The sequence below is a fragment of the Miniopterus schreibersii genome, assembly GCF_964146895.1.
Source record: "Miniopterus schreibersii genome assembly, chromosome: 2".
NCBI classification, from domain to species: domain Eukaryota; kingdom Metazoa; phylum Chordata; class Mammalia; order Chiroptera; family Miniopteridae; genus Miniopterus; species Miniopterus schreibersii.
In genome coordinates, this window is record NC_138102.1 from 119,397,230 (window position 1) to 119,421,569 (window position 24,340).

At 35.2% G+C, this 24,340-nt stretch overlaps 1 protein-coding gene across 7 annotated transcripts in view; it reads left to right on the top strand.

Annotated features, from left to right (window-relative positions):
- PPFIA2 (PTPRF interacting protein alpha 2) overlaps nucleotides 1-24,340 on the top strand; it is a 421,038-nt gene that overhangs the window by 224,157 nt on the left and 172,541 nt on the right. For all 7 annotated transcript variants that reach the window (XM_081127256.1, XM_081127250.1, XM_081127251.1 and 4 more), the window contains one exon: nucleotides 21,484-21,585. In XM_081127256.1, the coding sequence (XP_080983382.1) occupies nucleotides 21,484-21,585 (102 nt within the window). The remainder of the gene's footprint in view (nucleotides 1-21,483; nucleotides 21,586-24,340) is intronic.

The window sequence follows — 24,340 nt, forward strand, 5'->3', positions numbered from 1 at the left end:
TCCTCTCTCACCGCCTTCAGGCTCTCGTTCAAATGTCACGCTCCCCTCCAGTCCTTCCTGCCCACCCTATCTGAACTGCAGCTCCCCCCTTCCATTTTGTTTTATTCCTTAGCACTTACCAACATCTAATATATTCTATATTTGCTGATTTGTCTTCTTTATTTGTATGTCTTTCCAGCCCCCACCACATCCCTACAAAGAAGCAAGCTCTGTAAGGGCAGGGATTTTTGTCAATTTTGACTGAACAGGGTGTGTAATTATATTTTTATTTTCTGGCAGAGCTCCTGATCCTCTTCTGGGAAGTCAATCAGTGTTTTTGAATGAATGAATGAATGCAAGAATGAATGTAATGAATTTTTGAAAAAGAGATAATTGATAGTTTTTTTTGTCCCTTTTTGCAGATTTTATTATATCAAATATAACCAGCAAACTACATGATACTTATTTTCCTAAAACAATTTGTAAGACAATTTTAAATTGTCTTCATAATCAGGAACACAAAATCTGCTTAGATCTGAAGAAAAATTGATTCTCATTAAGTTCTGGGACAGTTGGAGAAGTGTTCACTGAAGTACTAGGACTTGATCTAAGCCTTAAGAAAAAAAAAAAAAAAGATTTAGCAATGTAGGAAGGTAAAAATAAGAATGACCCAGGCTTGGGAACTGATGTGAAACTAAATTGAACAGGCAGGACTGTATGTAAACATGCTTTTTCCCTGAGGCAGAGCATTCCCAGGTAGAGACTAGCACATGGTGACCTTGAACAGAGGGCTAAGGACTTCTTGTTTCATCCTCGAAGCAAGGGTATTTATCAAACGTTGTGGTGACATATTTTGGTGGGAAGACAGGGTGATGAAATGGCTAAACGAGTCATTGGGATAAGTGGCATTCTAGCTATAAGATGAATTAAACATAAAACTAAAGATAGAGAACCAGATTAACAATTATTTAAGTAGAGTGGGGAGTGAGGGTGAAAAAAAGTAATGCTTAATTCAGGGAAAATACCCCAGGGTAGTTTTTCTAAAGCATGGTAGAATGGAGAAAGATAGTAACTGGTAAGAAGGGGTTTCAGTTTATATACAGCTTAAATGCTATAAGATCCTTACAATTGTGCTTATAGAATCTTTACTTCACACAAAAAAAGCTACCCAGGGGATAACAACTAAGTTGAATTTTTTTGAAATTGTGTGAAAATTCAATTTTTATCAAAAACAGGTTTGGGATTGTTTTTTCAGGATTGCGTGGTAATTGAGTACAGTGATTAAGAGAATTTTCTTTTAAGATTAAGAAATGTTTTTGGTCCTCCTGATCCGCAAACAAAACTTTAATATTTTTTCCTCTGTATTATTTTGATTGCTTTAAACTGGCAATTTGAAACATTTACAGATGCAAACATCCAAATAAACAGAACCCAGAACATTTGGTAAAATACTTTTAAAATAATCATGTTACAAATATTTTAATGTATTAATAATTTCTCTGTACACTACTATTAGAATACTGAGCTACTAGGGAACCATTTTCTTTAAACTTTCTCTAATACTTTAACACTTTAAATATCTGAACATTCATGAGCTACCTGATTAATTAGCAGTGCCCATTACTACAGTTCATCATTTTTGTAACTCTCAGTGTTACCAAGTTAAAATATATTTAGAATATGATAAACAGTATACGTGAACCAAGAAAAGTTGGGTATTGGTGATCTGATCTGAGCAAACTGTGAAAATAGCACAGGTACTTGTTTAGGTGCTGAACTCTGCAATCTTAGAATCACTGTGCTGTGCTCAGTTGTATGCGTCTATTTCATTACGTAATTTGTTCATTCAAACACACGGAGATCCTGCTCTGCTCAAATACGTTGTTGTGAGAAGGGTACAAAAATAATAATATCACAATCCGTACTCTGCAGTGTCATGTGGTCTTATATAGGTCTCTAGACAACTGTACAAATAATTACAGCAACCATGGCTGGATAACTTTAGTCTATGGGAAAACTCGGAACAAAGCTCCAAATCCTTTCTGCAGGAGATAGGCTTCTTAGAACAGAAGATATGCCATCTAAGTCTTAGAAAATGAGAAGGTATGCAAACAATAGCTATGTCAGCAGAGGAAAAAGGTTATGCAACATGGAGATCACGGTGCCTTTGGGAGACACTGTCAGGAAGAGGGCTTTTGGGTGAGTGGCAGCACTCACTTAAATGCTATTAGGAGCCAGATCACGCAAATTTTAAGCAGAGAAGTTACAGGATGATATTGTGTTTTTGAAAGATCACTTTGGTGTGATGTTGAGTGAAAAGGCACTGGGTGCAGGAAAAGTTGATAAGAGTCAGGGCAAAAAATAAGCCTGATCTTCACTAAGACAAAAGTAGTGCTGGAGAGCTTCGATAGATACAAAAGATAACAAAAATGTAGAATGACAAAACATGATAATCAGTTGGATATTTTGACAAAAAGACAGGGAGAAATCTTTGTGTTATTGTCTCTGTCTCTTTTAATTTGTGTTTATATGTCTGTGTGTTGGTGGTAACGTCAGTGAAATCCCCAGTTATGGTGGAGCAGGTAGGTATGGCACAAGATCTTTAAGACCCAACTCTGAAATGGCGAAATGGCAAGTGCTGAGAATTGTAGGTGGTGGTAGTGGGAGGAAGCGATGACAAAGGAGTGCATGTTACTCAGTTGCTAGCAAACCTGAAGTGGATTCTTACTTGATATGATTATACCGTGTGTATGTGACAAATGTTTCACATTTATCTGATCCTGTTCTCCAAAAGCAAATATTTTTTAAAACCTGGAATAATAAAACAGGAAAAGACAATGAAAGATAGATCATCAAAGCTCTCTAATTTATTCTGTATAGTATTGTATATAAGAGAGCCTTTTTTTGGATGAGTGCTGGAATTCTCAGCAATCATCAGTGTATTCACAAAGTTTTTAACTCTATTACGTGTCTTTTAAATCACCAATTTAAATGTGAAAATGAATAAAAATGGAAATGCAGATGTTAACAATTAAATCAGATTGTGGGACATAGTACTCTCACATACATTCTAAATTATTTGTGAGTATGACATATAAGGTGTCCCCCCAAAAAACACATATATGCACACTTTGAATAATTATAAAGACAGTGTTTATTAAAATACATTTCATTTTCAAAATTGAGCTATCAGGGGTTAAAGTGTATATATATTTTTGGGGGGCACCCTGTATTTTTTATCTTTTGTTTTTCATGGTCATATATATAAATTACTCTTTCTGTCTAGTTTTGTCCAGATTCTTTAAATGTCAGCTTGGCTATCAAACAGCTGTCATTATTACCATATTAGTACCAAAAGCCACTGGTTTTTTGTTGCCATAACTGAAATTGACTATGATAGAATTCTATAGGTGGACTTGAGGGCATGGCTGTGAAATACTGGCCATGGCAGCTAATGGTTAATGTGACAATGTCAGTACCTATGGGTTGGTGGGGTTTGGGGACATAAAGTTTAATCCTAGAATCACCTGTGACATGAGACTTCCATCCTTAAAAAATGTGAGCTGTGAGTTTGTTCTAATAATAAAATAATAATAATAAATAGTTAATAAATAACACATGTCTAAGCACTTTACAAGAATAACTTAGTTGAGCCTCACAGCGGCCTAATGAGACTGTGCATTTGGTTCTGTGATTTATCCCTTTTCTAAAGGTAAAGAAGGTGAAGAAAAAATAAAAGTACATTTCCTGAGGGTCCACAGCAACTAAAAGATGGAGCTGGAATTCAAACACACCTGCCTCTGGTTTTAACTACGTGCTACTTTACCTTCCCAGGGGCCACCAATGACAAACTCACCCCAACAGACATCATAGATCAGCCCAGTCTAGCCAGTTGAGGTTCCAGATTTTTCAAACTTAACCTGGGGCGCTGTGCACGCTCACCTGGTTTACATTCCTAAGGGAAGTTCCCTAAGAGCAGGGATCACATTATGCTTTGTGAAATATGAATATCCATTGAATACATAAATAAGTTCATTAATATATACATTTTTAAAAAGAAATCTGGTCCCAGGGTTTTACATGATTCATTATCTGACTATAAGAAGGACATGGGCTTGACTGGCATAGGTATGGAATTTCTAGGTTAGATTGTAACTCTATGGCTAACATTTTGAGAAAGTGCCAAAGTGTTTTCCAAAGTGAGTGCACCCTTTTTCAATCCCACCCAAAAGATGAATTAAGGTTCTATGTAACTTTTTATGATACGCAGTTGAGTTGCAGAAGAATTGTGTCTCCACTTTTATAGAATAAATTTTAATTTTAACACTATACAGTATATATCATAGTTTATCTGGAATATATCCTTAGACTGTAAGCAGAACTTTAAAGCTGGATTCCATTTGATCCATCTTTGTGATGCCCACACAATTTTGACACCTGATAGTCAACTTCTAAAATATTGAGTAAATAAATGGTGATGTGGATTTATCATTTAGTAAAAATAACTTTCTGACTTCCTTAAAGTCATTCTTTGTCTGACTATGAAACAGCTCTTTCTAGCAAACGCCTTTCAAATAATTGAAGATAGCTCTCATCTCCTCTCCTCTCAGTCCTGAGCTTTTCGGTTATTTTCTTCAGACCAAACTAACAGAAAGCACTGCACTATTGAAATGTGAGTGTTTTAGTTGATTGAATTATTTTAATACAGTTCATGTTTTATGTGATATAAACCTAGATTTCCTGTGTTTTGTTTTTATGAACTCAATTTTTCATGTCACATTTAATCATATATCTCACAAACTAGGTAACTGGCAGAGGAAAAATAAGTTTCCTAAGGATAGTTCCCTGATGATTTGAATCGTGTTTAATGTTAATTCAACGTAGGAAATCAACATCGATAAATATTTTATCAGGTTTAACTTCTACTTTCTGCCAGTGTGAAAAAATGCGAGTCTGAAACACCTTCCCAGTACAGAAACTGAGATAAAATGCAACAAATTGCCCACTGAAAAACCAGTGCAATGTTTTCTGAAGACTTGAGCACCTTGAAGACATTTGATGATTCCAAGAGCTAGAAACTTGGGGTTTAATGTCAATGGGGATTGTTGGGAACAAGGAAGGAGACAAGGCCTTGAACCTGGGGAAAAAGAAAGTTAGAACTAAAATCCTGTAAAAATCTAGAACCACCCTCAGAGACAGGATAGCCTAGAGGAAACCTACCATCAGCAAAAAGATGTCAGGAAAACTATCAATATAGATCTGAGTTAAGGTTTAGGAAAAAAACAAGGATTACCACAATGATGCCCTTGAAAAGGATTGGAGGTAAAATTTTTATTAATCATTTAAATTCATAGTAATCCCTTCTTCATAGAGCCTAGCAAAAGGAAAAATATGTTCTCTCTTAAGGAAGTTCTTTCAGTCAGACTTTACAGAATTCCCACAGGTAAAGATAACTATATATATACATATATATACATATATATATATACATATATATATATACATATATATATACATACATATATATATATATATATCACAAAGACACTAACAACAGAGTCTTGCTAGACAGAAGGAAAGGTGGGGGGGGAGGTAGTGGTGGCAAAGTGGAGGAAGATGGGAACAGAAAGAGACTATGTTTTGGGTAATGGGTGACGATGTAGTATGCAGATGATGTTTTGTTGAGTTGTACACTTGAAACCTGTATGGTTTTGCAAACCAAGGTCACCCCAATAAATTTAATTAAAAACAATTTTTAAAGGCAAAAAAGAAGACAATACATTTCAGAACAACAAAATTATTACAAAACAGACTGGGTGTTAGTATATATTTATAAATGTGGGGTTGTTTAAAAGAGAATGTCAAAACTCAACATGAAGGAAGTATTGAAAATGTTTTCTTCCCTGAGAGTTATAACTTGCTTTTACTTTTTTCTATATAAAATTTTCTTGCCCATGGAGTATTTTCTTTCTTTTGAAGTATATCATTAAATAAACTATTTTAACATCAAAGATAAAATCTGGAAGAAAGAACATTTGATTATATACATTGACTCATAGATACATTTCATTTTCCCAAGTAATATTAGCTTATGTAAGTAAAAAAGAAGTAAGGAGTGCTATGGACCCTCAGACAAATAAAGTGGCTTTCTTGTTTGTTTCTCTTCATAATGTGGACAGCAGCCAATCAACCTAATGGAATTTGTGCATGTAAACAAATAATGATAACGAAGTCATGCTTCTTCAGTTGACGAATTCTCTACAGTAGAAGTTTTTAACTTAGACTATTTGCAATACATATTTTTTTAAAGTTTTTTTTCAAGTACAATTCCAGAACAGAATGGCAAATAGGATTTATCTTGGGTGCCAGTTTGGGTCATTAAGTAGTTGCTGCTGAAAGTGCATCATAGGAATGTGATGAGGCTGCTTTTAAAAAAAGTGATTATTTCACGTTGTCTCAAGCAAGCAAAGAGAGTGAGAACACACGTGATTTATTGGATGATGCTGTGGAAAAAAACAGTACAAAATAGTAAAAATCAATATATTATGTACCTGATTATACATTTCACTCTTTATATGCGATTTTATGCATATGTATATTTAAGTGGCAATTCATTATTGTCAGGACTTGTTTCTTATGAGTAAATATCTGTAGGGTAGAGGGAAGCCAAGAGTTTTTCCTAAATTTGGCTAAGTGTTTGCATAATTCTTATGAACAACTGAAAAGGTTAAGGATATATATGAATGATTTTACACATAGTTCTCTTGAAAAATTTATTGTGCTTCCCAAGAAATCAGAGTCTTCTGAAATTCTTTCTGCTTCTACTGACCAAAAAGATGCTCAGAACTCAGAGAAAGTCCCCTAGAGAAGAAGGGAAAACAGCAAGGAGGGAATGTGGCATATTTCTTATGTAAAGTATTGTTTTTATTATCTTTTGTTGCTGAGGGAGGGACATCAAAATGGTTAGAATAGGAATGAAAAAATGTCCAATGGTAACTAATCAAATGCTGTTCAAATTGAAAGATTTGGTGTCCACAAGAAGACTGAAAGGCTATTAAAAGGAGTAGGCCATAAATGCATGACCCACGGACACAGACAATAGTGTGGTGAAGGCCTGAGGCAGGGGGTGGGCGCAGGGTAGAAGAGGTCAATGGGGGGAAAATGGGGCTATTTGTAATTCTTTCAACAATAAAGATAAATTAAAAAAAGAAAGGAGTAGGCCAGGGTATTACTACCTTGATAAATTCAACAAGGTCCAAAATTTGACTCTTAGCTTGGCAAGTCCAGAAATGGTGTTTTCAATGTCTTTGAGTAGTTGCTTTAACCTATATGAAGGGAGATAAAGTTAATAATGTCATTCACCTGCTTAAATTCCTTCCATGGCTCCAATTGTCCTTTACCAAAGACCATAGTAATTAAGATAGCTGACACTTGCTACATCTATACTGAACTGCCTTTAATTTTTTTAAATTTTTTAAACTTATTTTATTTTACTTTTCCCATCATCATTTATACCCCTCTATGCCCTCTTCCTGCTGCCCTGACATCACCACACTGTGGTCCATGTCCCTGAGTTCTTTCTCTTTTTTTCTGTTTTTTGCTCAATCGCTCATCCCCCAGCACTCCACTCCCACCCCCATCAGAGCTATCTTCCTGTTCTCTATCTGTGAGTCTGTCTCTATTTTGCTTGATAGTTGAACCACCTTTTTTAAACAGCTTTACTGAAACATCATTCATATACCATTTTATTCACCCATTTAAAGTGCAGTTTATTGTCTTGTGCACTTATTGCCACAATCAATTTTAGAACAGTCTTATTACCCCCAAAAGAAACATTGTACTGCTTAGCTGTCACCCCCTCCAATCTCCTCATCTTCCCTACTAGCCCTAGCAACCACTAATTTACCTCCTGTTTCTAAATATTTACCTATTCTGGACATTTCATATTAATGGAATTATATAATGAGTGGTCCTTTGAGACTGGTTTCTGTAACTTGACATAGTATTTTCAAGGTTCCTCTAAGTTATAGAATGTGTCAGGCCTTTATTTACTTTATTTCTGCATAATATTCCCATACACACACACACACACACACATATATATTATATATGTATATATATGAAACATTTTTAATTCATTCTTCAATTGTTGGACATTTGGGTTGTTTCCAATTTTTAGTTTTAATTTAATTTAGGAATAATGCTGTCATGTACATTCATGTACTAGTTTCTGTGTGGACACATTTTCTATTTTCTCCCATTCATTCCTAATAGTAAAATTGTTGGATTATGTGTAACTCCATTTTTACTGTTTGAGACAGTGTTGGACGGGTTTTTCAAAGCAGTTGTGTCACTTTACATTCCCACCAGCAGTGTAGGAGGCTCCTCCCCATCCTTGCCAACACTTATTATTTATCTTTTGATTATAGCCTTCCTAGTGGGTGTGAAGTCATATTTCATTGTGATTTTAACTTGCATTTCCCTGAGAGTTAGTGACGCTGAACATCTTTTAATTTGCTTATTGGCCATTTGTATATCTTTGGAGAACTGTCTATTCAGGTCCTTTGCTCATTTTTAATTGAGTTATTTGTCTTTTTATTAATGAGTTGTAATAGATAAATATATAGGCTAGAAATAAGTCCTTACGATAAGATACATGATCGGCAAACATTTTCTCTCATTCTATGGGTTGTCTTTTCACCTTCTGGGTGATTGTAATGCAAAAGTTATTAATTTTGATGGTGTATTAGTCATCGCAGGTTGCCACAACAAAATGCCAGAGGCTGTGTGGCTTAAACAGGTTTATTTTCTCACAGTTCTGGTGGCTAAAAAATTTGAGTTCAATGTGCCAAGTCCTCTTCCTGGCTTATATGTGGCTACTTTCTGGCTGTGTCCTCACATGGCAGAGAGAGATCTGGTGTCTGTTCCTCTACTTATTAGGGCAATAATCCCATCATGAGGGCCCCACCACTATCACTTCATCTAAACTTAATTATCTCCCAAAGATCCCATCTCCAAATACCATTACACTGGGGATCAGGGCATAAAAATATGAATTTGAGGGAACACAGTTTAGACCACAGCAGATAAACAGCAGTTTGTCTGTTTTTTCTTGTGTTGCTTGGGCTTTTAGTGTCATATTTAAGAAACCAATGCCTAAAACAAGATTATGATTTACCCCCATGGTCTTTTGTAAGAGTATTACAGTTTCAGTGTACTTAGGTGTCCTTTGGACTTTAAAAATCGTTCATGCTATTTTTCCCTTGATCTGGAAAAATTACTCTTACTCATTTTTCACGTATTGTCTTAGCTGCTGGCTGCACGCACATACCGTCTACATGGATTACTTGAACCATGCCTATGCTTTCTGAGCACCCTGGATATAGCCCCTTTAACAGGTTTGTCCTATTGTATTGTCATTGTTTCAGTTACCTTTATTTACCATGACTTTTTCCCCATTGTACAAATTATATCTGAAAAAATTATAGAATCTCCTACTTGTTAGCATTCAGTGTTTTGTGGAGTCAGGAAACAAATGATCAAAATGTCGATTGATTTATTTACAGTAAAAAACAGAATTGTCAAGCAGGTCCGGTACCCAAACTGGGCTGACAAGGGGAAGTCTCTTCTCTGAAGGAAACTATACCAAAAAAATTCAATTATTCTAAGAACATTTCTTGGTATTCATGGACTCAGAACTTGTTATGTTACTTGAACATTTAATGAGACAATGTCACAGTAGTGTGGACAATTCCAGAACACACATATGCTTGCTTCTACCCCTATTCCCAGATGATTGATAATCCTTGAGCCTGCCCTCCCTTTCAGACAGAGATTGTTTAGAAGAGCCCTGCCAGCTCCTTCTTTCCTCTGGCTTACTTTTCTGTTACTGGGTGCCATCCTCTCCCCTTCTCATCGACAAATTCTACTTTAATTCTATATTAATACAACATAATAGAGCACAAAATGTTGTTCTCTGAGCCATGTTCTACTCTCCTAAAAGTAAAATTCTCCAAGTCAGGACAATATACTGTATATTCTTTATAACTTCTATAGCACCCACTATACCTTTTTGGTATTTATTTATTTATTTATTTATTTATTTATTTATTTATTTTAGAGAGAGAAAGAGAGAGAGAGATCAATGTGAGAGAGAAATATCAATCTGCTGCCTCCAACATGCTCCTGGACTGGAGATCGAACCTGCCTCTGGGTATGTGCCCTGACAGGGAATGAAACCTGCCACCTTTTGGTGTACAGGATGACACTCCAACTAACTGAGCCACACTGGCCATTTTAACTCAATGAATAGCAAACAATGTCATAGCCCAAATATTTTTTGTTACATAGTTATAATTCTGTTAATTGCTAGAGAGATGTGATTTAGTTTTGAGTTTGAGCTTTATTGGGCTATGTTGGGAGATTTAAATATTCAGTTTGGATGCTATTTTGTGTGCCTGGGAGTGTTTGCCACAGCAGGTGTTACCTAACCAGATGCTAAAGCCTTTGAAATTAATATGCAGCATCTTGTCAAACATGCCTCCTGCTTTACACCGTCAGAGCTGTTGAAAATTGGTTTTATCTGCCAATAGAGTTTTTGGTTGGCAATGACTCAGCCCTGACATGCTTTAGCTACAGTGGTTACTGAGCCAGGTGATTTTACTAATGTATTAGAATGTTGAGTTTTAATAAATTTTCAAATGCTTCAAGCATAAAATAAGCAAAAATATCTTTTGGTAATCAGTAGAGATTAAAGATTTTTTTCCTGTCTTTTTATAAAGATGAGTCAAGATTAAGGACAAGATCATTAACTGTGTTACAGAACTAGAAGGCATGGTTCCTCTGTTAGGATTTGTCTCTCATGATCCTTCTCTCTCTTATTTTATATGTCTGATACTATAAGATCAGGCCTAAGGGCTTTTTCTATTTTGGGGAAAAGTACTATAGGGGAAGCTAGAGCAGGTTAAAGGGAAAGGATAGTTGATGTAGGTAACGGTATTTGTTCTAGGCCTTTGAGTTTGTCTTTCTCATTCCAGTAATAACATACACAGGGACAGGATTTGGAAATTAGAGAAGCTGCTCGAATTTAGGATCAGGGAAGCCACTCAAAGAGCCAGAGCTCAAAGGAGAGGTGTTTTCATTCAACATTGTCCATCCTACCCAGCTGGGTAGGCTTTCGGCTGTAACCCTGGATTCTGGTTAGACTTGTAGGCAGCTGGGCTCCTCTCAAGCAACATCTCGTAACATTCAACACAAGAGTTCACCAAAGACTCCTCAAAGATGTTTTAGGCTGTCATTTCATTTCACTCTCCAGACAACATCTTGAGAGCTGTGTGAGCCCCAGGGTAGTAATAGATGCAATCAGAGACATGTGGAGGGAATAGTAGCAGATAAGGTCGGAGGCACGCTCTAGGGGTTTTAAGAACAGTTTTATGATGTCCAGAGAATTTTCTCATAGTTTCTATCTTTATAGACATTAATACAATGCCTTTTAAAAGAGAACATAGAGTGTTTTTTGATGTACTCTAGGTAATAAAAACCTAATTAATTGATCAGCAAGAATTTACTAAGTGCAAAGGAACAAAGGGGTACAAAAAGTCATTTTCTCATAAAAATGTGCAGGGTGGTTTTACTCTGTCATATTAATGTCAATCATTTTTAATATGCTAGACTACTAATGATACAGTGGATGATCCTATCTTTATTGCTACTCTTAAGAGCAATCATGTTGTCCCTGATTTATTAGGAGTGATATTAGGATCTTCCCCCAAAGAGTGAGGGATACTTAACAGTGATATTTATGTGATTTATCTAAGTCAGTTATGTGACTCTTGAGTTACATTTAAGTTACCATTAATGAAGAAACACTGCATGATTTTTGTATTTCCTGAAGCATCTAATGAAATATACTGTCCTGATACGAAAAATTGGGTGTTGGAAGAAAAACATAATTGTATGTGGAATAACTACACATAGCTCAAAAATTACTGAGTGTATATCATTTATTAGACATCTATTGTAATCAGAAACTATGCTAGTCACACTTATGCTAAGGATCTCTTTTTTTTTTTTTGTACTTTAAGATTTTATTTTTTAGAAAAGTTTAGATTCACAGCAAAATTGAGAGGAAGGTGCATAGATTTTCTATATACCAACTGCCCCCACACATGCATAACCTCCCTCATTATCAACATCCCCCACCAGATGGCACATTTCCTACAATTTATGAACCTGCAGTGACATAGCATTATTATTCAAAATCCATAATTTACATCAGGGTTCACTCCTGGTGTTATATATTTGATGGGTTTGGATTATATTTATCTCTGTATCAGCCTAGTAATAAAATATAGTAATAAAATATAGTTTTTCATATTTTTATGAGAAAAAGGGCCCATAAAGGCTAAAGTACCTATGACCCACAGAAGTCATAATATTGATTTGGAGGTACTGAAAAAAGTTAGCTTGCCTCTAAATGTGCTTCCAACCAATCTATGATAACAGTACCTGCCCTCCAGGATTCCAAAACCAAGACAAATCTTCTCTAAGTTGCTGTTAAAGAGCATCTGATACCTGGGGCAGCTCTGTACACATATTGACAAATTAAAGTCCCGAAAGCAAAGGGAGGAAATGATGTAAGGTGGCACCTTTCAGTGAGGGTGCAGTAAGTGAAGCATGGTAGGGACAGGACTTGATGTTCAGACAGCCTCAGGCTGCCGGACAGAGCCTAGGCTTGATTTCAACCAGCATTCACCGTTTGGATTTTTTGATGCCAGTTACCTTGACTAGAAGACTTTTTGAAACAAAAGTTACCCAACACCTGTGTCCGCATACCATAAAATGGGTGTTGTAGCATGTTTGATTTTTAATAGACTTGCATATCTCAGGTCACTATTAATGCACTAAAATAGTCTTCTACTGTGCAGTTTTAGGGGAAAGATAAAACAGTTCTCTTATTGGAGTGTGGATACATAAAAAAACCAAGAGGGCACAAAATGTTATTTGCATGGAGTTTAAATCTCATTTCCCTTTTAAATTGAGCATCCTTACTCAACAATTTCTGTGGAAATCTAGGAGCCCAGTTGTGCCTGTCAAATTGTATTAGTTATGCAGGCAGTTCTGCCTTCGGGCTGTCTAGCCCAGGGCTGACCATGAGACATGGCTGTGTAACACAGTAATGTTGGATGACAGCTTACTCTGAGCTCATGCAAGTCTAGGAGGCAATTATAAGACCAGAGGTCATTAATGTTGCATTTGATTGCATAAGATACTATAGAAAAAATTACACACACACACACACACACACACACACACACACACACACACACACACTGATAGAGTATTGATTTCTATGAAACAGATGCTTTTTTGTTTCCAAACTAAGTGATTTCTAAACTAAATTTCTAAAGTCTCTCGTGGTTATAACTAATATTCTGAGATATGTATACATATAAAATTTAAGGACTATATTGTCTTTTATTGTTGTTTTCATCTCTCCAATGTAATACTTCTGATACTAATTTGTTGTAGAAAGTATGTCCTATAGTGTGGGGAAAGAGGTATATATTTTACATATGTAAATGCATGTGCAGTTTTATCCAAAAATACACAGATTTAAAATCCAAAGCTTCCTACTGAGTATTACAAATAGAATTGGTAGAAGAATTTTCAAATGTTTCCAAAAGAGAAGACACCCAAATATAGTAAGTTGGGGGCATAGCCTAAGGAAGGCATTATAAAAACATTTTGAAGTAGTTAGTTTTGTCTAATTTAAGAGCTAGATGGTCAAGTCAGCATGCTCCCATGCCATATGCTTTCCTCGGAGCTATTTTTGATTTGCACGAATGCTAGATGGTTGGAGAATAAACTTAAAAGATGCTTTTTTGTGGTTGGTGAGGGTGTTGGTGGTGCTTAGTGAAGCTGAATTCCAACTCACCCTTTATTTTTTCTCTTCTGTCTCAGATTGGTTTGCACTCACGATTCTTCATGTAGTGCTCACTCAGATAGACAGCTTCAGAAATAAGGCCATTGTCAGTTCATTAATTTAGTGACCTGAAAGATTAGAGAATGCAGGCTTTACTGCTAAGTAAAGAGTGTTAAAACTAATTATGATGAATGGACTGTCATCGATTGCTCTGGAGACTGCTGTCTGGTGTCAATGACTTGAAATTAAAAGGTCGATTTTCCCTCTTGCCATGCAGCTTCTCCTGACCTACTTTTCTAAGGTGAGGACTCACCTGTTAAACCAAGGCCTTTCAAACATTTCCTTAATGAGAAAATATAGCCCCCTCCCGAACTAAACCTCCTCTAGTTAACACACCGTTCTGTAATGAGTCAGGAAAGTTAACAGTCTCTTTCAGTCCTTCTTTGTTAAATATTAAATATCAGAAAATGAAATGTGTATAAAAATCAAATGCTCTACATCTGTCCAAAGACAGGCAGCCTGGTAGGCTGTGGTGACTACTGGGTAGAAAGAGGCATGAGGAGGGGAGAAGAGGAAGTGTGGCCGAAGCTCTGAGTCTATACGCTCTTCTGACCAGGTCACTTCTGTAGAATCTAAGTAGGCACAGGAACTGAGTGAATCTGTACTTTGCCCTTTTATTTTTCACTTTGAGAATAACACATGGGGGACCAAAACAAGAGAAGATTGTTTGCATGAAATTGATTGAGAATAACCCATTGACCTGAGGGCTGTTATTTGAAACATTAGCAGCTTGAACTTCTCAAGTTCACCCTTAGCTGGGATGCCCTATGCACAGGCGAAACCACCATTAAGATCAAGTGGAAGGTTACCTGTGCTCTGGGGTTTGAAAAATCTGAGGGATGTTGGTACCAGCACTGACATTGCCAAGTACTTGCATGATCCTGGCTAGAGTGAAACGCTTTTATCCAAGTTTTCTCATCTGTGTTACAGAATAATAAGGCTGCCACGATGAGTAGATCATGTAACAGATGTAAAGTTGCTAACAGCAGCCCTGGGCTATAAGAAATGCTCCAGAAACAACACCTTAAGAAGAGGAAGACGTGGGCGGGGAGGGGGCGGGAGGGGATGGGGGGGGGAGGCAGTCACACTAGGAATTTAGCTGAAATTGGGGAACTTTAGGTTTTATGTAATTTAAGAGGCTTGTAATTTATAATTAGGAGCACAAGAAAAGTAGATGACTGTATTGGTTAATAAGAAGTGACACCTTCAGATACTAACACACAAAGAGGTCATTTTATGTTGCTCTGTTTTTTAAGGAACTAGTAGTGCTCTACATCATGAGTTGAATTTGAATCGAGGGCAACTGATGTCGCTAAAAGTGATCCACTCCTGAGTAAAAAGTTTGAATGGTGAATGCCTGAGTGCGTATCACCACGAGCAAGGAGTTGAACTTGTTTCTTTTACTACCATCTCCGTTACATTTAGAATTGTGCCCAATGGAGAGGGAGCGTGTGTGTGTGTGTGTGTGTGTGTGTGTGTGTGTGTGTGTGTGTGTGAGAGAGATGTGCATGAGTACATGTGGAGAAAGAACAGGACATTCCCTTCGGTCTGTGGGTACTCACACAGTACTGTGTGTCCTGACTGCTCTTTAAAATTCCAAGAAAGAAAAAATATGTGGGGAAAGTAATTTTGGTCCTTGGCAAAATAAGAATTTTGGCAGACTGTGGTTGGGAACACAATGATTAGCCTGAAAAGTTGTTGAGTATAGTTTGTGGTTGGTAACTGATCTACGACTCCTCTCTCAGTGATTCCAAGCAAACTCAGCTCCTTTGAATTCAAACACAATGAAGTATAAATGAAGATTTCTTCTAACATTTTCCCTCACTGTTTTCAGCTTCTGACAGTACTCTGTTATACACTTTGTTCTGTTTCTTTCCTTTTTTACCATAAAATATATTTTTGAAATCTTTTCCATGTTGCTATATAAAAATCTAGCCTACTTATTTTGCCCTTTGTACAATATTCCATTATGTATATTTAGTATATTTAACTCATCTTTTTATTGTAGATGTAAATTTGGATGTTCCCAATTCTTGACCACAAAACCAATTTTCCTCAGAATCTCTTATATTCTGATACCTGTAATACTTATACAAGTACAACAGTTAGCATACATCATTTTCCAGATCCACTGAATTACGAATTTTTTCTGGGAATCTTGTAGAAATACACTTTTATAGATTATATTTTGAGGAAAAAGGCTAGAGAAATAACATATGGGTTAAATACGTATTTTCACTTTGATAATGAATCAGACCAATATAATATATCCAATAAAAAGGATAAGTCTGAATGCACAAAGTATTGGGGGCAATAGTGTAACTTTCTATACATGCAAATAGAACATAGTAGACAAGGATGTCCTTTTTGTGTAGAATATGGTATAATATAATATTTCAGATATTGACAAAACAACAGCTACAAAATAACATGAATATCCAACATGTTATATATTGAGCAAATTTTAATAATCTCAGAAAAACTAATAACTCTTCTTAATTATATCTTTTTAAAATTGCTTTGGTATTAAAGTAAAAAAGTTTAGGGAAAGTAAACCATTTATTGTTACAGCAAAGCTTTGTTCAGTGTATATAATTTGTCAAGAAGGAAGAGAAGCCCCGAGGATATGAAAATAAACAAAATAACCTTGCCTTAAAGGAACATACTGATTACTTGGAGGAGATGAACACATAATTCACTCAACATAAAAACAATACAGTAAGTGCAATGATACATTTTCAGCAAGTTATTATAGAGCGTTAACAAGGCAAGGTGGTGTTTTAAGAATAAATTAGGCAGAGAGGATGGATAAGAGTATTCCAGGTATAGGAAATAGTACGTGAAAGAAAATGAAAATGAGATGAGAAACTGGAAAGGTAGAAGTACAAACAGGAAAGAAAAATCTCTGATAGACACAGAAGATGTACCTTTTAAGAAAAAGGTTTTAGAGGATCATTGTCACCTGTATATCATCAGTGTTTTTAATCATGTGATATTACTTGTGTGCGGTACTTTGGTGATGAGTTTTGAGTGCTTGTTAGTGATAGAAATCTTTGATGTGCTTCAAATGTGAATTATGAAAGATCTTTGGGGTCAAGTGCACAATCATGTCTAAGTTATTTCTGTATCTTCAGCACCTAGCAAGGCTCTGATATGTAGTAGGTGCTCAATAAATATTGTGTATATGGATAGATAGAGGGATGATAAATTTGTATAATTTGTACAGTTGAGAAATTTGATGATTTTTTTATTTTCAGCCAGAAGGAGGCAGTGTTGCAGAAATTAAAGAGTTTTGGAATCAAGGTGGATTATTTTTAACTATGTTACCTTGAGCAATTTATTCACCCATGCTAAGCTTCAGTGTCCTTATCTTCAAAATGTGGAAGAAATAAAGTAATTCATACAAAATGCTAAGCTCTGGGCACAGCAGAGCGGCTCCAGCTCAAAAATGATAATTGCTATTTTTCGGTGAGAAATAAAGCTAATAAATTGTAAAAGGGCCATGTTTTAGATTATTTAAAAGTTAAAGTCTGTTTAAATTTAATGTATTTGAAAGTAGGAAGCTCTGAAAAGTTTTATGATCTTGAAAAAAATATAATTTTTACAAAGACTGAAAGAAAGACAAATTAGAAGGAGAAAGCTGGTGATCTGGAGGGAAAAAGATAACCTGTTGTCATCATTCAGAGTGAAATAGATCATCTGGGTTCAAAGTCCAGCTATACCATTGACTAAGTCTCCAACTTTGGGGAAATAATAATAACTTCTCTAGGCCTCAGTGAGATTTAGAAAAGGAAAATTTATATTCTTAGAGCAGTTTTAAGTTCACAACAAAATTGAGGGGCAGATACAGAGGTTTCTCATCTACTCCCTGTAACTACACATGCATAGCCTGCCTCATTAAAAACATCCCCCATCTGAGTGGTACATTTCTTAGAACTGATGAACTTACATTGACACAGCATACTCCGAAGTCCATAGTTTACATTATGGTTCACTCTTGGTGTTTACATTCTATATGTTTGAAAAATGTATAGTGACATTTATCTGTCATGATATCATATAGAGTATTCTACTGTCCTAAATATCTTTTGATCTTCTCATTGTCTCCATAGTTTTTTGTTTTGTTTTTTAGGAAGAATTTTTTAAAATTTATCTTTATTGTTGAAAGTATTATAGATGTTCCTTTTTTTCCCATTGACCCCTTCTACCTCCCACCGCCCCCAGGCCTTCACCACACTATTGTCTGTGTCCATGGGTTATGCGTATATGCATATCAATTCTTTCAGTAATCTCTCCCCACCCACCCACCCCTGCCTTCCCTCTGAGATTTGTCAGTCTGTGTCTCCATAGTTTTGATTTGTTTTTTTTCAGAATGTCATATAGTTGGAATCATACAGAATGTAACCTTTATCAGATTGGTTTTTTCACTTAGTAATATGCATTTAAAGTTCCTCCATGTTTTTTTCCTGGCTTGATAGCTCATTTCTTTTTAGTATTGAATAATATTCCATTGTCTGGACGTAGCACCATTTATTTATCTATTCACCTACTGAAGGGCACCTTGGTTAGTTCCAAGTTTTAGCAATTATGAATAAAGCTGCTATAAACACCCATGTGCAGGTTTTTGTGTAGATAGTTCTCAACTCTTTGGAGTAAATACCAAAGAGTGAGATTGCTAGATTATATAGTAAGAGTATATAATGTTGTTTATGAGACACTGTATTTTTCAGGACTTTATTAGAATTAATTAGATAATCAATATAAATTGCTTGGCAGAGTGCCCGGCATGTCAATGTTAATTATATTTGCTGTTATTATCTCATAAAAGACATATAAAACTCAATTACTGACAGTAAGGATAGAAACGTAGGTACAGAAGAGAGAAATATCAGAGGAAAAGTGTAAAACCACTTGGTAATTAACTCCATGTGAGGTATCTGCATCTATCACAGTCCCAGATATGCAGAATGTGCTTGTCTAATACGTGTTCCTCTGCTTGGAAGGAAAACCCTGCCTTGGGCCTCCTAGTTCCCCACCCTCCCTTTGAACTGATTAAGAAGGATCTTGCAGGGTAATTGTAAGTAATGGTTATCTAATTCTTCAGATAAGGAAAGAGAGTATAGCTAAATGCACCCTATATCTGAATCATATAAACCAGATGAACAGCTAAGGTCAAAATGGTATAGTGGAAAAGCACTAGACAAATAGCCTGAGGAACCAGGTTCACAGCCTCACTCACTCTCGATGGCTTGCCTCGTGAACTTGGACTTAATTCTTAGTAATCGAGTTTCCTCCGCCATAAAATGTGAATAAGACTCCCTCACTGGTTATTAGAGAGCAAGATGAGATAATGAATGTGAAAGTAGTGCCTGAAATTTACAGGAAGTCAATAAGTGTAAGTCTAATTTTCATCCATGGAGTCACTAAATAGCTTGCTCATAATCAGTGTCATGATAATAAACAAAAAATGCAAAGTCATCTGTCACCAATAGCATCATGACTAATTTCTGTTGTGGTACATTTCTTATAGTTGATGAATCTACACTGACCCATCATACCTGATTGAATACCTGATTGCACTTACAGAGTTATATTTTCTCTTGTTCTCTACATATAAAAGCCTGTTTCTCCATTGTAGAAATACATAGGAGGAAGCCAAAAAAATCACTTATTTCACCATCTGGGAATATTCAATTCCTTCTGGTTTCTTATCTTTTTGTAGATAGCAAGCTAAATCTTTAGAAAGATCAACCCAGATATATGTTTCTTAAAATGGGTATGTTAAATATACAGATTTGACTTATGTTTTGTCGTAATATTCATGAGTATAGGGTTACATTTAAGTGACTATATGTTAATAACACACAGTACAGAACCTTTGTCACTTTCTTCTTTTCTCTATCAAACTATGCAGTTTATATAAAGGCTTCATTTTTATGGAAATGTTTATTGTTTTCACATGTTTATTTTCATTCTCCATTTAAATAATATACCAGAGAATATCAAAGCATTTAAGCAGGCAGCAATGAGGGGAGAGGATCTTTCTCTGTAAGGCCAGCCCAAATGGAACAAGGGATTCTTTTGTCTTGATTCTAAGCTCTAGGTCCACTTGGAGTTCTTTGAAGTTCCCACTTGGGCCTAAGCCACTCAGAAAAACTCAGCAAAATAAGTGGTTTGAAGCAAACAAAAATATAAACCCTCAACCTTTCCCAGCTTTGCATAATCATATATTCATTTACTTTATACTAAATTTGCCTCTGTGAACGTTAGGTTCACCAAATCTGTCTTCCCAATTTTTTTTTCCATCTTCTGACAGTGCCTTCTCAGCCTGCAGCTAAGTTTTCCCAAATATTTAAATATTCAACAAGCATCAATTTTATTACTAAGAACCACTGAAAGTGATTTGATGATAATATGAATCTTTATTATTTTTCAAAAATATTTTAAAATAATGTTTGCTTATAAGAGTAGCAGAATAGTTGAATTAGATTTCTTGATCTTTCCTAAAGTAAATGTTACTGTATCTAACCTCTGCTTAGGGTAGAATTACCCATATTATATACAGTTGTTTGTATGGAAAATAATACAATAATTAATAAGTAATAATACAAGAATAAACCCTGTGTTTTCTGTACTCACAACTGTAAACCTAAGCCTACTTTTGTCCCACCTTGTACTATCTGATCTCATTTGGGGGAAGGAAACCATTGACGATTCCTCCAAAGTCATTATAGTCTTAGTCATTTATCACATAGAGGAATACTTAAAAACTTCCAAATTTTTTATAACAACATGACCATTTTTATTTATTGAAAAGAAATATTAATTGAGCACCCACTTTGTATTAGAAGTTGAGAGTGTAGCAGTGAAGTCAGAAAAAGTCATTTCACATGGAGCTTACATTTTAGAAGGAAAGCTAAGCATAAATTAATAAGAGACTCTTGGAAAATATTATCAAGATGTATATCGACTTATTATTTTGTAAGAGGTACATTCCCTTTCTTCATGTTGTTAATGAATAAATAAACTTCTTAATCTCTAAATAGCACATTTAGTGGGATTGTTTTTAGTTGGTGGTGGTGGTTCCATTTTTTGTGGGGTTTTTTTTGATGATCCAGTGTATATAGTTTCGACATTGCTTTATAGGAATAAAAGTGTAAGATTTTTTGAGTGATTAACAAAATTAGCCAAATTTAAATTATTCTATTTCATTAATATATTATCATACTAATGTTAAGTGCAGTATCATGTATCTAATACATTTTGAAATATATTTGATCCATTCATCTATGCAGCATATTATAATAAAATGTTATGTTAAATATCATGGATTAGCATTTTTTTGAACATTGGAATCAAGTTAATTTAGTAACAGCAATGTATATATATAGCCAGTCAATTGAGTCATTTTTTTCATTCTTTACATTCAAAAGTTTAGATTCTGAAGTTTTTTAAATTTCTGCTGGAATCATATATATCTATCTGAAATGTGACTTCAAATATTTTTCTCCTCCTTTCAGGAATTTGCTGCACTGACAAAAGAATTAAATGCCTGCAGGGAACAACTTCTAGAAAAGGAAGAAGAAATTTCTGAACTTAAAGCTGAAAGAAACAACACAAGAGTAAGTATAAAGTCGCCTGTGCTTGGAATGAATTCCATATATAGTTCATGCCTTATCTGTTCTATGCACATAAAAAATAAACATTTAAAAATGTCAGACATCACACTACCTATGTCAGTTACTTAAAGGAAAATATACTACAAAAAAATCAAAACAGGAAGACAGGAAGCCTAAATTATAGTCTCTGCTGCTAAATCACTGTTGCCTTAGAAAATGTTCTTTTTTCTTTCTGGCCTTTGCTTTTTTTAATTTTCAAAGGAAAGGCTGGATTTCAATACAGAATCTCAAACTTTAAACTGTTATGCTGGGGTGGGAGACCTCACAGGCTGGAGAAAGGCACAGGGAAAGGCTGGAGAGAGGAGTCTGAGTTTCGATTATGGGGTAATATGAGGGACTGTCGTGGCATCGGTCCTCATCTCGCCCAGCAAAATATTTATCTAAAAAATAAAACAGTTCTAAAATGTAAAACCACTGTAAAAGAAATCTCCTAGTTAGAAGAGGCATACCTTTTCTGTTTTAGAAGATTGTCATGGAGACTTTTCATTTCTGATTTCAGGAAATGGATGGAATTTACTATATTCTGCTCTTGGAAACCCACGTATTGTTTCAATCTCATGACATTTAACATTAAAGTTCAGAATTTGATCAAAGATGCTGTATATTTTAGTTGTTAAGAAGTCATTAAATTGCATAAAATATATAAATTGCCATAAATACTCAGAAATGAGAGCAGTTATTCTACTAATGAACATAGAGAAAAACCCCTTTTGTGTGGATATAGTTCAATTTTATATGAAATAGATGAAAAATATTTTAAATGTTTGTGCTCTAACAGATCAATGCCAAGAAAATAGACTGCCTCAAATAGGACAAAATGAGCAGTTTAGATCAGTTATTAGGTGTTGGATCAACATTTTCTGTTTTTTTCTCCCTCTATATATTTGCAAACCATTTTTTTATCCAAATTTAGTTTATTTCTGCCATGAGATTTATCCTGCCCTATTTCACTATTCTCTCTTTTAATGTTTTTGTCCACATTCCCTAATGTAGCACAATAAGCCAAATGTCAAAGTAGAAGGCCGAAACTGAAAATGGAGGGAGATGCAAACCTCCAGGTAGCTTTCAACTATTTCTCATATTTAAAATACACAAAATCTCTTTATTAATTGTGTACGTATTTCTGCTGCATACAGCCTATCTTTCTATAGCCCTGTTACTCCTTTCCACAGCCCTATGTGAGAGATGTTATAATTATCCCCATTTTACAGATGAGTCAGCTGAGCTCAGAAAAGGGCAGATAACTTGCCTGAAGTCATGCAGTAAGAAATAGCAGAGAAGGGATTTGAAAGCTAAGGCAGAATAACTCCAGAGCCTGTACCCTTAGCCATAAGGCCATCAGTACAAATATTTACGTTAAATCCACAAAAATCTCCTAGATTTACTACGGCTTATGTGAGACATTGCCTAAGAGTGAAGTACTGCAGTATGGAGCGTGTCATTTCTCCTTGATTGTGACTCATTTCAGAGAACTAGGAGATTTGGGGACAGCATCCACAGTTTTCATCATATTGCACTCAAGAGGCCCAAAAGTACCTGTGACTATTATAATAAAAGAACTAAGAGAAGCTACATTTAAATACCTTTTCAGGAGTCAAAGTGAGCAAAATACAAATATTAAGTCCCATTAGGAACTGAAACCATTGAATTTAAACATGAATAATAGTTACTTTGAAAGCATAGATGAACCCGGAAAATGTTATTCTTTTCTTTCTTTTAAAATTACTTTTGACATAAATATTATATTAGTTTCAGGTATACAGAATAGTGATTGGACATTTATGTACCTTAAGTCATCACCACAATCTGTTTAATATTCATCTGCCACCATTCATAGTTGTTACAATATTACTGACTATATTCCCTACAGCTCTGTGACTATTTTATAACTGGTGATTTGTACTTCTAAATTCCCTTTACCCTTTTCACCCATCCCCCGCCTAGAAAACATTTCTCTACCTTTCTTAAAAGCAGTTATGTGGAAGATTTTTGTTATTGATTATGTCATGTAAAAGGAAAACAAATTTATCAAGTCTTCCTTGTGCAAAGTATTGATTATATGACAACTACCTAAATTAAATAACCACCTCTGACCTTCTCCACCATCCAAAAAATATCTAGGGCTGAAAATTAGCCATACCTCCTCTTTCCTCCATAATGCCCTAATAATGTTGCTAAATATAACAGTTTTATAGATTACTTGCTATTAACGCTTACTTATTAGTCATGGAGAGAAAACAACTAGCTAATATTTTCTTATCACACCTGAAAAATAATTGATTGGTGTTAGATTCTGAGAAAACTTAAAGTAGAATTGCATGTTTTAATTTTTAGGGTTCTCCATAAACTTGTGGCTCTTCTCCTTTTATCTTGAGTAGTTAATATATTGATTGAAATAACACAAGTAAGACAGCCACAAAGAGAACTCATAAATGGATAGTTATTTGTGTTAACTTTGGGTATCATCAAAAAGAATAGATCAGAAAGGGCCCTCCTGTTTGATATTTGAATGAATTATATCTTCTTCCAAATAGAAAACCGAAGTTTTAAATGGAGTTGAATGACTACAGTTTATTTAATATATCAAGTAATAATAATAATAATAATATAATACCTAAGTTAATTAAGTACAAAATGCCTTTCTAAGGGTTTCACATATTTAACTTTGTCCTTGTGGCAACCCCACTTTCCCCACTTA